The sequence below is a fragment of the Stegostoma tigrinum genome, chromosome 22 (assembly GCF_030684315.1).
Source record: "Stegostoma tigrinum isolate sSteTig4 chromosome 22, sSteTig4.hap1, whole genome shotgun sequence".
NCBI lineage: Eukaryota > Metazoa > Chordata > Chondrichthyes > Orectolobiformes > Stegostomatidae > Stegostoma > Stegostoma tigrinum.
The window spans coordinates 10,379,372-10,395,223 of NC_081375.1; the positions used below are offsets into that span (position 1 = coordinate 10,379,372).

At 42.2% G+C, this 15,852-nt stretch overlaps 1 protein-coding gene across 13 annotated transcripts in view; it reads left to right on the plus strand.

Annotated features, from left to right (window-relative positions):
- Positions 1-15,852, plus strand: part of bptf (bromodomain PHD finger transcription factor) — a 153,068-nt gene that overhangs the window by 39,298 nt on the left and 97,918 nt on the right. For 8 of the 13 annotated variants that reach the window (XM_059653625.1, XM_059653630.1, XM_059653626.1 and 5 more), the window contains exon 4: positions 7,135-7,215. The exons of the other annotated variants lie outside the window; for them this stretch is intronic. In XM_059653625.1, the coding sequence (XP_059509608.1) occupies positions 7,135-7,215 (81 nt within the window). The remainder of the gene's footprint in view (positions 1-7,134; positions 7,216-15,852) is intronic. 13 annotated transcript variants of the gene reach the window in all.

The following is a 15,852-nucleotide window of genomic DNA, read 5'->3' on the forward strand; positions in this document are numbered from 1 at the left end:
TCCGTGACACCACCCACGTCCTCCACCTCCTCCAGGACTTCCAATTCCCTGGCCCCCAACACCTCATTTTCACCATGGACATCCAGTCCCTATACACCTGTATTCCGCATGCAGATGGCCTCAAGGCCCTCCGCTTCTTCCTGTCCCGCAGGCCCGACCAGTCCCCCTCCACCGACACCCTCATCTGCTTAGCCGAACTCGTCCTCACCCTCAACAACTTCTCTTTCGATTCCTCCCACTTGCTACAGACAAAGGGGGTGGCTATGGGCACCCGCATGGGCCCCAGCTATGCCTGCCTCTTTGTACGTTACGTGGAACAGTCCCTCTTCTGCACCGACACAGGCCCCAAACCCCACCTCTTCCTCCGTTACATTGATGACTGTATCGGTGCCGCCTCTTGCTCCCCAGAGGAGCTCGAACAGTTCATCCACTTCACCAACACCTTCCACCCCAACCTTCAGTTCACCTGGGCCATCTCCAACACATCCCTCACCTTCCTGGACCTCTCAGTCTCCATCTCAGGCAACCAGCTTGTAACTGATGTCCATTTCAAGCCCAACGACTCCCACAGCTACCTAGAATACACCACCTCCCACCCACCCTCCTGCAAAAATTCCATCCCCTATTCCCAATTCCTCCGCCTCTGCCGCATCTGCTCCCAGGATGAGGCATTCCACTTCCACACATCCCAGATGTCCAAGTTCTTCAAGGACTGCAACTTTCCCCCCACAGTGGTCAAGAACGCCCTTGACCGTGTCTCCCGCATTTCCCGCAACACATCCCTCACACCCCTCCCCCGCCACAACCACCCAAAGAGGATCCCCCTCGTTGTCACACACCACCCCACCAACCTCCGGATACAACGCATCATCCTCCAACACTTCTGCCATCTACAATCCGACCCCACCACCCAAGACAATTTTCCATCCCCACCCTTGTCTGCTTTCCGGAAAGACCACTCTCTCCGTGACTGCCTTGTTCGCTCCACACTGCCCTCCAACGCCACCACACCCGACACCTTCCCCTGCAACCGCAGAAAATGCTACACTTGCCCCCACACCTCCTCCCTCACCCCTATCCCAGGCCCCAAGATGTCTTTCCATATTAAGCAGAGGTTCACCTGCACATCTGCCAATGTGGTATACTGCATCCATTGTACCCGGTGTGGCCTCCTCTACATTGGGGAAACCAAGCGGAGGCTTGGGGACCGCTTTGCAGAACACCTCCGCTCGGTTCGCAATAAACAACTGCACCTCTCAGTCGCAAACCATTTCCACTCCCCCTCCCATTCTTTAGATGACATGTCCATCATGGGCCTCCTGCAGTGCCACAATGATGCCACCCGAAGGTTGCAGGAACAGCAACTCATGTTCCGCTTGGGAACCCTGCAGCCCAATGGTATCAATGTGGACTTCACCAGCTTCAAAATCTCCCCTTCCCCCACCGCGCCCCAAAACCAGCCCAGTTCGTCCCCTCCCCCCACTGCACCACACAACCAGCCCAGCTCTTCCCCTCCACCCACTGCATCCCAAAACCAGTCCAACCTGTCTCTGCTTCCCTAACCTGTTCTTCCTCCCACCCCAAGCTGCACCTCTATCTCCTACCTACTAACCTCATCCCACCTCCTTGACCTGTTCGTCTTCCCTGGATTGACCTATCCCCTCCCTACCTCCCCACCTATACTCTCCTCTCTACCTATCTTCTTTTCTCTCCATCTTTGGTCCGCCTCCCCCTCTCTCCCTATTTATTCCAGAACCCTCACCCCATCCCCCTCTCTGATGAAGGGTCTAGGCCCGAAACGTCAGCTTTTGTGCTCCTGAGATGCTGCTGGGCCTGCTGTGTTCATCCAGCCTCACATTTTATTATCTTGGATTCTCCAGCATCTACAGTTCCCATTATCACCCGCAGTAAGGTCGTCTTAAGGCCAAAATGATTTACAGTGTTGCCTGTGCTAGTTTTGCAAACTTTAGATGAATTTCCTTTATTAAACATTTGTAAAAATCTACACGCTTTGTGAAATAGAACAGCATTAAAGTCTGTAATATATATATTGGGTTATGTTTTTAATTGTGATTTCGAAATCACATGGGCACTTCTAATGACAAGGCATACAAGGCTATGAGCCAAGCTGAAAAATCAACTTAGAATAGTCAGGTGGTTATTTTTGACTAATGTGGATGCAATGGGCTGAAGGGCCTTTTCTGTGCTGTGGATCTTGATTGATGACTCTGTAATGTTAGTTGCAGTTTGTGTTTTAGTCCATAACACATTTTGTCCCTGTGCTACGTGTAGTTGGTTTCAGAAGACAGTACTGATGTATTGAAACTCAGTTTTGTGAAATAAAAAGATATATTTTTCCAATACTTAGCTTTGATTATGGTGACTAAGAAATTATAGTTAATGTGAATGTCACTGTCATTTATGAGGCATTGGGACATTTTCATTCCTTTTGGCACAACTGTCACAGCGTAACTATCACTTTGTAGTCGCCAAATTAATGTATAGAAATTGGTGAATAGTGTAAATCTGTCTGGACTGCTGCACAAAATTCCCTAAAGCAAGTATCAACAGCTCCCCCTGTTGTTTCTGTTTCCTATAGCACCCCCCCCCTTGAAGCCCCTGAGTAAGAAAGTTTATTAACCTGTTACTATTTAAAACTGCAGCCTAGACTACAAAAAAATTGGGAATTTCATTTTGCCAATCTGGGCTGGCTTCAAATCAAGTAACTGAAAAATCATACAACCTAGCGCTAACCTAGGTGCTAGAAATGGCTGCTGTTTTTCTTTGACGCTGTATCATTAACCCCACTGAACACGGGGACTTGCACCAAAATTAGAATAGCTGTCCATAGCCTGGTCAAGTAGCAGCTCGATATGTGTTCACGAAATTGTACATTTAAAGTCAGTATCCCACATTGCTTCCATCATGATCATCGTGGTCATATCCTATTCCACTTATAGCACAGATCCAGCAGACGTGGTGGCACAGCAGTGCGTTTTGGCAATAGCTGCCCCTAGGAGCCCTCTCAGCAATTTCAGACCCCCAAAATTTCATGTCATCAAGTCAAGCAAAAGCGGGGAAAGCTTGTGCTGATTTATCAAAAACAGCCCTCTTTCAGCTGAATCAGTGTTCCATGATGTTGAATACTGCTTGCAATGAACACGGAGTTAGAGTTTGAGTTTCATACTGGCTCAGTGACTCCAGTATATAAGTTGGCCAAGTCCTGGAGAAAAGGTTTTGCTAAGAGAGATTTGGGTGTTCAGCTCCATTGTTCCCTGAAGGTGACAGTGCAGGTCAATAGTGTAGTCAAGAAGGCATACGGCATACTTTTCTTCATCGGACGCGGTATTGAGTACATGAGTTGGCAGGTCATGTTACAGTTGTATAAGACTTTGATTTGGACACATTTAGAGTACTGCGTACAGTTCTGGTTGCCACATTACCAAAAGGATGTGCATGCTTTGGAGAGGGTGCAGAGGAGGTTCACCAGGATGTTGCCTGGTATGGAGGGCGCTAGCTATGAAGAAAGGTTGAGTAGATTAGGATTATTTTCATTAGAAAGACGGAGATTGAGGGGGGGACCCGTTCGAGGTCTACAAAATCATGAGGGGTATAGATAAAGTGGATAGCAAGAAGCTTTTTCCCAGAGTGAGGGACTCAATTACGAGGGGTCATGAGTTCAAAGTGAGAGGAGGAAAGGTTTTGGGAGATATGCATGGAAAGGTCTTTACGCAGAGGGTGGTGGGTGCCTGGAACGCGTTGCCAGCAGAGGTAATAGACGCAGACACGATAGTGTCTTTTAAGATGTATCTGGACAGGTACGTGGATGGGCAGGGAGCAAAGGGATACAGACCGTTAGAAAATAGATGACAGGTTTAGACAGAGGACCTCGATAGGCGCAGGCTTGGAGGACTGAAGGCCCTGTTCCTGTGCTGTAATTTTCTTTGTTCTTTTAAATTGAGACTGCTTGTGTTGAACCTGTTTCTAATCAACCTGTTCAGAGATGTTATTACACACCTCTAGAACAGGTGGGACTTGAACCTGTGCCTTCGGATCTGATGTAGGGACATTGCCACCGCGCTGCACGAGGGTCGCAGCAGGTTTTGAAAGAGCCAGTAAGCAGTTAACTCCAGATGATGTTGAGAAATAACTATAAGCATTGAATAGCGTGACTGCCGAGTCCCAACAGTATCTTAATTGTCATGTGTAAGGCTTTAGTTTCAGAGCTAGATGTGCTGTTCCAGTAGAGCTGCAAGACTGGCAGTGACCTAACTTGTGGAAAATTGTCTAGGTATATTTTGTCCTTCCAAAGAGTTGAACAAATCCAATTTGGACGATAATTCTGGATCAGCAAATTGAAGGAAGTTGTCCTTGACTGTGTTATCTAGTTCTGAGTCGTTCAGCTCCAGATCATGTTGCAGTCTTGGTCCAAACTTAACCAAAGAGCATAATTTCAGAGGCAGACAATACTGCTCTTGAAATATAAGTAGCTATATAAGAGCTATACCAAAGAGCCCGAGTAAAATTAAAATCACTGATAACAGGGACAAATATCAACTATATGGCACCATAACTAACATGAATAAACATGGGTGATAATGGGAACTGCAGATGCTGTAGAATCCAAGATAACCAAGTGAGGAGCTGGATGAACACAGCAGGCCAAGTAGCATCTCAGGAACACAAAAGCTTTTTTTTTGTTTTTTTGGCTCCTGATATGCTGCTTGGCCTGCTGTGTTCATCCAGCTCCACACTTTGTTATCATGAATAAATATGGTATTGTTTGGTGGAGGCCACTGCCTCTTCACCAGGGCAGTGCTGCCATAGTTTCTGGGAGTCATGTCTTAGCCTAATCCAAGATAACAAAGTGTGAAGCTGGATGAACACAGCAGGCCAGGCAGCATCTCAGGAGCACAAAAGCTGCCTGGCCTGCTGTGTTCATCCAGCTTCACACTTTATTATCTTGGATTCTCCAGCATCTGCAGTTCCCATTATCACTCTTAGCCTAATCCATCTTGTTCTTCAATGACCTTTCCTGCAATGCAAGGTCAGATATGGAGATTTTCAATGATTGCGGAGTTCTCTATGAGTTACTGAAGCAGTCTTTACTAACTTGAAGCGAGGCTGGACCAAATTCTGGCTTGGACAGCATAATGTCATCTACGAGACACATTGCAGCAGTTTATCAAGACTCCTTTCACAGGCATCTTCCAAAGCAACTTGTACCACCTGGATAAATAAGTGATGAATAAGGGCAGCAGCTGCATATGGATACAACAATTTTTAAGTTCCCTTCTTATTCAAACCCAATCTTGAAATTGGAGGTTTTTTGTGATTCTTTAACTGTCATTGTGGTGAAATTTGAGAGCGTGTTTCTCACAAGCACTGTAGATGTACCTAACCCAGATAGATTGGATTGGTTCAAGAAGGTGGTTCACTAGTACCTTGTGAAAGGCAATTAGGGATACCCAATTAATGCTGGCCTGGATATCAAAGCTCTTGCTCCAAAACTGTAATAAAATGCTGAAGTCAAGCAAATATTTGTATCAGTGATAATGGGAGCTGCAGATGCTGGAGAATCCAAGATAACAAAGTGTGAAGCTGGATGAACACAGCAGGCCAAGCAGCATCTCAGGAACACAAAGGCTGATGTTTCGGGCCTAGACCCTTCATCAGAGGATCTGATGAAGGGTCTAGGCCCGAAACATCAGCTTTTGTGCTCCTGAGATGCTGCTTGGCCTGCTGTGTTCATCCAGCTTCACACTGTTATCAAGCAAATATTTGCTTTTTTTCAGCTCTTTTCGTGTCTTCAGTGATTCAGAGTTATTCTAATGTGCTTTTTGGTGAATGAAGTACTTTTTGGTTGAGTCACTGCTATAATGTAGGAAACATGGCAGTTAAACTTCATGTGGCAAGGTTCCACAAACAGCAATGTGATGAGGAGTAGATAATCCATTCAAGTACTGTTGGTTGAAGTGTAAATATTAGATGAACCAATAGAGAGACTACCCCTGCTCTTTGAAATAGTGTCTTTGCAAACATGTTCACTTTTTCTCGCACATTTTGGTCTTTGGTTGGTTGTCTCATTTGAAAGGTAGTATGTAATTTTGATAGTGCAGCTTTTGCATAGCGTGGTGCTGAGTCTCAGTATAGATTATGTCAAGTTTCTGGTGTAAAACTTCAACCCATGACTTTTTAAAATGCTGACCATGTTGGCAACTGAATCACAGCAAAAGAAGTGGTATTATGCTCTATTGAGCTATCCAACACTATAAACAGTATAGGTTTCTGAGTTTTTGAACTTATACATTTGGTTTTATGTAGGCCATGTTTAAGAGATCAGATCTGGCTTCAAATCGGATTTGAGCCTGAGCATTCACGTCAGTCGGATGTCCATCATTACTTGCTTAACCAAGGTGTCATCACCTATCAAAATCTATCATACCTTTATAGGGTGTGGCTGTGGAGTGATTCAGACTATTCCAGATATTGAGCATGAGCAAAGAATACAAATGCATTCTCTTCTCAGTGTGGATTTGAGCGGTCTCTATTGTCTAATACTTGTTGTCTTATTCTAAGATAAAGCAGCTTTGCTTTGATGGCCAATTACCCTGAGAACTATTGATAGCTCTCAGTAGTTTAACTCAGAAATCCTCCTTTGAAAGGAATGTTTTTCCAAGTTAGAATTGAAGTACAATTTATTTTTCATGAATTGCTTGCCATTAAAGATGAAATGTTGCAGTGTTTCTCTATTGAAAATGTTGGTAGAATTTTAAGGACAAAACTGGCCGAAAGAGGAATGCCTTTAAGGATTCATGGAAGTATGTTGCACGCTAATATGAGATTTGCCTAGTGAAGCCTAGGTATAACTTTAAAAGGGGTTTGGCAGTTTGGTGCTCAGATATCTTTCACTTCATTTGTTCATGAATCTTCATCTTAGTTATGTTTTCTTTCAGATTTGTCAATGTATTTTTTCCATATTTTGTCCCTTAATCTTGGTAATATTTCTTTAAATTTATATTCTCAGCATCCTTCCTTTACCGATCTCACTCCTCCAGAGGTTTATTTATCTTTTTGTTTCCAATTTGATTTTGCTTCAATCATTTTCTTTTCTCCCCTTTCGTGTTCATTTAGGAAATGGGGACTCCATGGAGCCAGGCTGGGGAGGATTACAGGTTGTGGGAACTCTGAAACAAGCTCCTACGCAACAAGGCGGTAGGCAACACTCTACAAACTAATATTGAGAGCAGTGGGTTACTTGCAAACTACTTTAGCATGATCATTTGATCACTTGGCCATGTGCCACAGTGAATATTTTGTTTTCCCAAGGTAGGACCAAAGAGTGATGTAAATTTAGTTTGAATTTTGTCTAATTTTTGTTTTTTTTTCTTATTCGAGGGAATAAATAGAAGTGAAGAGTGTAAAGGTTTCACAGTGGTGAGACTTGCACTTTTGGGTCTAGAAGATAACTGGGCAATGTTGAGTCAAGATTATTGATGAGTTTTTTGAAAGGTTGCATTTATATAGCATCTTTCACCACCTAAGAATGTCACAAAGTACCTATTGAAGTGTAATGACTTCAGTTGTTTGGCAGCACGGAACTTGAGTTTAGCTGTAAAAAAAAAAGACACTTCTGTCGAAGCTTTTTGACTTGCATTTATCAGGAAAAATTGCGAGAAATGCCAAAGTCAAGGGAAAACAACAATTATACCGTATACTAGGAAAGTGTTGAATGCTTGGAAAGTGTACTCTGATCAGTAGAGGTGTTGCTTTGGAGAATGTAATGATGACTGACTGTTAACTGCAATGTTTGCTTTAATGTTTAGACAAGGCAGATTGATTTTGGTCAAGGCATTGCTCTGAGAAATGAACCAGAGAATGGATGTCAACTGTTTTCCTACGTTGTAACAGGCAGTGTGTGTTCACATAATTTCTATCTACAAAGAGCAGAGCCCTGTGTGTTAATACATTTAGCTTTTAATACACGCAGATATGGCAAACTGCAAGCCTGACAGATTGTTTTGTAATATAGAAAACATGCAAGCCAGTTTGCCCACAGCAAGCTTCCACAAACAATGGGAGTGAATAATCAAATACTGCTTTAGGGATTGATCGATTGAGAGATAAACATTGACCAAATGATGGGGATAAACTCCACTGCTGCTCTTCAGACCAGTGCTATAAAATATTTTATTTTCTGTGTAGATAGCAAGCAAACCCCATGTTTCATATCTTATCCAAAAGATGACAGCTCTTGACGTGAAACACTCTTTGAGAATGGCACAGATAGGTTTTTGTGTTCAAGTCTCTTAAGTGAAACTTTAAACTACAACCTTTTTACTCAGGTGAATGTGCTACAAACTGCTCAGTGGTTGAACCCATTGGAAGTTAGGGCACTCATTTTAACTTTATGAAGATAAATCATTAATTAATGTTCTGAAAGTGATGGAAGTAGCTGAGAGTATGAAAAGTTAACATTCACTAGTGACTAAATACGTAGTGGATCCTTTGTTTCAAGTCATGGGCCATTGGTATCGTTGGCAAGGCAGTTACTGATTGCGTATCCTTAATTGCGCTTGAGAAGGTGCTGAAAGTTGTATTGATGATATGCTGGAATCCTTAGCATCGTAAAGATTTTACTGCACCATATGAGATGCTTTGAGCAATCGTGTCCGTACCTGTTTGGCAATCATCAGATATTCATCAATTCTAATCCCATTGTCCAGCTTTTGACCTGTACTTTGTATGATCTGGAATTTCAGGTGTTTGTCTTAAATGTCGCAGTGGTTCTGGCGTCCATCACCCTTTAGGTAATGAGTACGAGATACCTACATTCCTTAGGATGTGATCAGTTTGAATTTCTGCAAGGTCTCTGACAGGTCCCACACAGGAGGCTGTTAAACAAGATGAGAACCCATGGTGTTAGGGACAAGTTAGTGGCGTGGACAGGAAATTGTCTTCTGTGAGTCAGCCAGAGAGGAAGGATAAGGGCGTCTTTTTCAGGATGGCAGCCAGTGACTAATGGAGTTGGACAGGGATCTGTATTGGGACGACAAGCTGTTCACATTGTTACCGGAACAATCTCGTTGGTGGAATGAGGATATTGTTGCTAAGTTTGCAGGTGAGACAAAAGTAGGCAGAAGGATAGAAAGTATGAGGCAGGGAGGCTGCCGAAGGACTTAGACAGGCTAGGAAAGTGTGCAAAGAAGTGACAGCATACAATGTCGGCAAGCGTGAGGTTATGCTCTTTGATAGGAAGCATAGATTTTCTAAACAGAGAAAGCTTCAGAAATTTAAAACACAAAGGGACTTAGGGGTCCTTGTTCAGAATTTTCTTGAGGTTAATATACAAGTTCATTTGGCAGTTAAGAATGCAAATGCAATGTTCACATTCATTTTGAAAGGTCTAGAGTACAAAAGCAGAGATGTGTTGCTGAGGCTGTAGAAGGCTCTGGTCAGACCACTTTTGGAATATTGAGAGGTTTTGGCCCTTGGAAGGATGTGCTGGCCTTTGAAATGGTTCAGAGGAGGATTGCGGGAACAAGCCTGGGAATGAAAGGCTTGTCATGTGAAGAGTAGTTGAGGACTCTGGAGTTTAGAAGGATAAGGAGGGGGATCAGATTGAAACTTGCATAATATTGAGAGACCTAGATAGAATGGATGTTGGGAAGATGCTTCCACAAGTAGGAGAGACTAGGACCCAAGGGCACAGCCTCAGATTGAAGGGATGACATTTTCGAAATGAGGTGAGGGATTTCCTCAAACGAAGTGGTGAATCTGTAGAACTCGGTGCCGCAGAAGACTGTGGACGTAACGTCACTATTATTTAAGACAGATAAATAAGTTCTTGATTCGTAAGAGGGCCAAGAGTTACGGGCAAAAGGCAGGAGAAAGGGATTGAGAGACATATCAGCCATGATCAAATGGGCCAATTGGCCTAGCTCTGCTCCTATATTTTATAGCTTATAGTATGTTTCTGCCCCTTAGGTTTCGAAGCCCTACTGATGCAGGTTCCTCTTGACCGAAGCTAAAATCCTTCCTTGCTATTATGTTAATGTCCTCTTTATGCATCAATGCTACACCACCTTGTTCTCCGCTTTGTCCTTCCTGGAAATTGAATACCCTGGGTCTCCATAATCCCAACTACATCATACCCATTTATACCCATTTATACCTATTTGTGTGACTGATTCATCCACTTTGTTGGAAGTGCGCTGTGCTTTCAGACACAAGGCCTTAATGTTTGTCGTTATAACATTTTTAGTTGCGTTCACATTATTTTTCAATATGACCCTGTTTCATTCTTGCCCTGGAATTGTCTGCTGAGCATTTTCCTTATTTCCTTTCCTTTTGTTTTTTTTCCATTGTTTCCCTCTCTTCGTGAATAGATCCCTATCCCCCTGCTATTTTTGTTTAAACCCTTCCTAATTTCTTCTCTCCTCCCCTCCTTGCCAAACTAATTATTGGGCAACGAATTTGGCTGTTGATGCTTTCCTCTGCAAAGTCATTCCCCCATCAGTGTCCATAAACCTTCTGTTTTGTAGTCAAAATTAAACTAAATAATTAAACAAGCAAATACTTCCTCCCCATCCCCTCCTACCTCCCCACTGTACTCTCCTCTCCACCTGTCTTCTCCTCTATCCATCTTCGGTCCGCCTCCCCGTCTCTTCCTATTTGTTTCAGAATCCTCTCCCCATCCCCCTTTTCTGCTAAAGGGTCTAGGCCCGAAACGTCAGCTTTATGCTCCTAAGATGCTGCCTGGCCTGCTGTGTTCATCCAGCTCTACGCTTTGTTACTTCCTCTCGTACTTTCATTCTGGTCTTGCCCAGGTGCAATGCATCCAGTTTGTACTGTTCCAAATGTTGCTAGAGTCTGAAAACATCCCCCTTGCACTATCTCTCCATCTATGCATTCATCTGATTTATCCTGCTGTTGCTGCTGACTAGCACGTGGCATTTGTAAGAATACTGAGATCACTATCTCATGGTCCTACTTTTTAAATTGACTTCCTAGCTCCCTATTTTCTACTTTCAGATGATCGTCCTTTTTTTTTCATTCTTAAACGCATTTCGCTGGCACTGATATGTATCACAACCTCTGACAATTCACAGTTCTGCTGGAGAATGACCAGTAGTCTGTCAAAGACATTCTTGCCCCAAGCACCTGGGAAGCAGCATACCATCGCAGAGTCTTATTTGCAGCCACACCAATTTTTTTGTATTCCTTTTGCAATTGAATCTGCTATTGCTATAATGTTCCCACACATTTCTTCTCTTCTCCCCTCCTTACCGAACTAATCATTGGGCAACGAATTTGGCTGTTGATGCTTTCCTCTGCAAAGCCATTCCCCCATCAGTGTCCATGAACCTTCTGTTTTGTAGTCAAAATTAAACTAATTGCCTTAAGATAACAAAGTGTAAAGCTGGATGAACACACCAGCATTGCAGGAGCACAAAAGCTGACGTCTCGGGCCTAGACCTCATCAGAGTCATCACCTCGCTGATGAAGGGTCTAGGCCCGAAACGTCAGCTTTTGTGCTCCTGAGATGCTGCTTGGCCTGCTGTGTTCATCCAGCTTCACACTGTTATTTTGGATTCTCCAGCATCTGCAGTTCCCATTATCTCTGCCTTAATGTGTTTGCTCTTCTGTCATAAACTCAATGGTGTAAAAATGTTATCCATTCATCCTACAGGGGTTCACCAAGGCACTTGATTGCCACCTTAGAAATGATGCATTTAGATCACTGTCCAAATGACTTGTTGAACTTTGTAAACTTTAAAAAATTCAAAATAAATCAAAATCCATCTGCCTTGACTTTTAAATTAACATCTCAAAAATAATATGTTATACATCTGTAATTCTGGGTGCGTAATCTAGGGAGGGTTAACTGAATAAGTTAAACAGAGTATCGAATTGAAAGAAAAAAAGTCATCTTACAGCAAAGATTAGTGGTAAGTCAAAGGATAGAGAAACTTTTAAAAAGTTAATGTAATGACCAAAAAAGGCATGAATTAAAGTGGAAGAAAATAGCAAATTTTTATTAAAATACATAGAAAGAGCTTCTTTAAATATATAAAAAAGAAGAGATAAGCCATCATGATCAGAGGACCCTTATAGAATGAGGTTGGGAAATAATAATTGGAAACGATACAGGAATTAGGTAAGAGCTTCATATCACCCTTCACTGTTGAAGACACTAACAGGTTTCCAGAAAATACTAATTAATTAAGGGACAAAAGCAGGTAGGAACTAATAGAATAGCTATCATTTGAGTAAAAGTAATAAGAAGACTAATGAGACTAAAGCCGAATATAACATTTGTAACTGAAGGGATGCATCCTGATGCAATAAAGGAAGTAGATATAGATGATGCACAAGTAGCAATTTTCCAAGAACCTTCCATTCTGGAACTGTTGCACGTAATTGAAACAGTCATTGTAAAATGCTTCTTCATGCTTCAGATAGGTAAAGGCTAATTGGCTTAACATCTCTCATTGCAAAAGTGTTGAGTCTGTTACAAAGGATATAATAGAGCATTTTGAAATATGTAATATAATCAAGCAAAGTCGGTATGGCTTAATGAATGGGAAGTCATATCTGATAAAGTTATTAGCATTCTTTTGAGGTGGTAATGATAAAGTGGAACCAGCAGATGTAATATATCTGGACAGTAAGGGTTTGTTTTGTAAACCTGGATTTTTTTTTTTCCCTTGGATAGCTGTCCAGGCTGTGTTGTTAAATATATTCGTGGCTGAAATCGATAGATTTTTAATCAGTAAAGGAATCGAGGGTTATGGAGAGAAGACAGAAAAGTCACCTTGAGAACTACAGATCAGCCATTCATACAATTGAATGGAAGAGCAGATTCTGGGATAAATGGCCTAGCTCCTACATCTTATGATCTTGTAGATTATTTTCCAGCTAACAGGTGTAATTTTGCATGGAGTTTTTGTTCAGCATTGATATGTTTGGGAAGCTTTCTTTTTAACTGATAATTTAGATAAGTCATTTGTTTTGTAGATGCTGTAAATTACCACTTAATGACTTGCTGTAAAGTTTAATTGGAGCAGAATTGGCAACAGCCATTTACTTATTCTGGGTTACAGTTGGATGCTGGTGGGTACCCAAAATAAAAATAAAGGGAAGCATCCAAATTCTCTCTCATTGTAAACTTTTTGTTCTAACATTTACAAGTGCAAAATTTGAAAGTAAAAACTTAGTCCACTCATATGCTATTTTTATACTTTTTATTTCCTTTGTTCTCTTGCATTACATAAATAGTCTATTTTGGATTAGTCTCCCTGACGAGATGATTTTGTTCTGTTGTTTTGTATCATTTTACAAGTGTAAGATTTCTACATTTTGAGAAAAATAGTTTTCTTCATGGGGAGACTGGTTCTTACATGATGCAAAGTTATTTTTATTTTCTGGTTGTATCCGTGACTAAGTTTAACTTGTTTGCGTCCAGTTCTGGGCGCCCTATTATAGGAAAGATGTGGATGCTTTGGAGAGGATTCAGAGGAGGTTTACCAGGATGCTGCCTGGACTGGAGGGCTTATCTTATGAAGAGAGGTTGACTGAGCTCGGTCTCTTTTCATTGGAGAAAAGGAGGAGGAGAGGGGACCTAATTGAGGTATACAAGATAATGAGAGGCATAGATAGAGTTGATAGCCAGAGACTATTTCCCAGGGCAGAAATGGCTAGCACGAGGGGTCATAGTTTTAAGCTGGTTGGTGGAAAGTATAGAGGGGATGTCAGAGGCAGGTTCTTTACGCAGAGAGTTGTGAGAGCATGGAATGCGTTGCCAGCAGCAGTTGTGGAAGCAAGGTCATTGGGGTCATTTAAGAGACTGCTGGACATGCATATGGTCACAGAAATTTGAGGGTGCATACATGAGGATCAATGGTCGGCACAACATTGTGGGCTGAAGGGCCTGTTCTGTGCTGTACTGTTCTATGTTCTATGTTCTATGTTCTGTGTTCTATGTTTGTCTTGACCTTCTGGGATCTCTAGCAATATTAACTAGAGAATTTAGTCCCTGAATAGCTGAGCGATTTTATTATCCAAAATAAATAAACATTTTAATTCCATTTTGCCGGTTAGCTCATTTTCTCAATCTAATAAATGCCATGTGTTTAAATTAAACCAGTAGTTAAAATATTTGTAATGTTTTTCTGAACTGCAGCAATTTTAGTGACCAATTTCAAAGCAACACAGGATGCATATTTTAGTCACTTATCTCTTGACTGTTTTATATTTTAGTATTAAATTTCATGTTTTCATTCATAGGATGTAGATATCACTGGCTTGGCTAGGCCAGGCCAGTATTTGCTGTCCATCCCAAATGCTCTTAAGGAGATGGTGGTGTGCTGTCATCGTGAACCAGTGCAGTTCGTTTGCTGGAGGTAGACTTGCAATGCTATGGGGGAGTTTTGGAATATTGCAGTAGTGAATAAACAGCGATATGTTTCCAAGTCAGGATAGTGAGTGACTTGGAAGGAAACTTGAAAATGTTGAAATTTCCAAGTATTTGTTGCTGTTGTCTTTTGAGGTGTAAATGGGTTTGGCAAGTGCTGTTTGAGGAGCTTTGGTGAATTCCTGCAGTGCATCTTGTACATATGACTCCTTTGGTTGCTATAGACCATCTGTAGTGGAGGAGTGAATTTTTATGAATGTGGTATCAATGAAGAGGGTTGTTATACCCTGGAAGGTGTCAAGTTTCTTGAGTGTTACTGAAGCTTCACTCATCCCAGCAAGGAGGGAGTATTTCATCACACTCCTAACTTGCGCCTTGTAGGTTATGGGCTCAGCTCAGTTTCTGGTCAGTGCTAACCTCCCAATATTTTTGTTAGTATGGTATTGAGTGACAGTATTGCCGTTGATTGGCAAGGAGTGACGTTTAGATTTCCTCTTGACAAAGATGGTCATTGTCTGACACTTGTTTGGCATGAATGGTACTTATCACATGTCAGTCCAAACCTCAACACTGTTCAAGTTGGTTGAATTGTTGCATGGGGTCACAAATGGTGCTGAACTTGATGTGGTCATCAATGAACACGCCCACTTCTGACCTTATGATGGAGGGAAGATCATTGATGAAGTAGCCAAGATGTTTGGGGAGAGCACACTATCCTGGGAAACTCCTGCAGAGTTGTCTGGAATTGAGATAGTGACCTTGAACAACCATAGCCATCATCCTTTGGGCCAAGTATGACCCGAACCATTGGAGGGTTTTTGAACTAAAGCTATAATGAGCCCAGGAATTGAGTGGCCCTGGAATTGGTGGAACCCAAACTGAACCTGAATGAACAGATTATTGTTTAGCAAGTACTGCTCTAAAGCAATATTAATGACACCTTTCATCACTTTAGTGATGGTTGAAAGTAGACTGATGGGGTGATAATTAGCCAGGCCAAATTTGCCTTGCTTTTTGTGTATTGCACCTACCTGGGTAGTTTTCCACACCACCAGGTGCCCTCCTGCACTTCTAATTGAACCAATATTAAACCCCTGCCTTCATTGTAATGGTAGAGTAGGTGTTACATCTGGCCACAAAGTTGCAGGTTGAATGGAGTACAACACTACTGCTGCACAATGAAGGGTGTTCACAGTGGGAAGGTGGGAAGTTGTGCCAACAAGGACTGAGTGGTGGTCACTTTTACTGATACTGTCCTGTTCAGATGCAGCTGTGGAAGGCACATTCTTGAGGGTGTGGTCAAGTATTGTTTTTCTTTGTTAGTTCTTTCTTGGCCTCACTACCAGCTGGAGACTCTGGCAGTTATGTTTTTTAGGCCTTGACTGTGCTGCTGTGTTACGCTTGGTATTGGATATGGTGATCTCCTAGAGTACCTT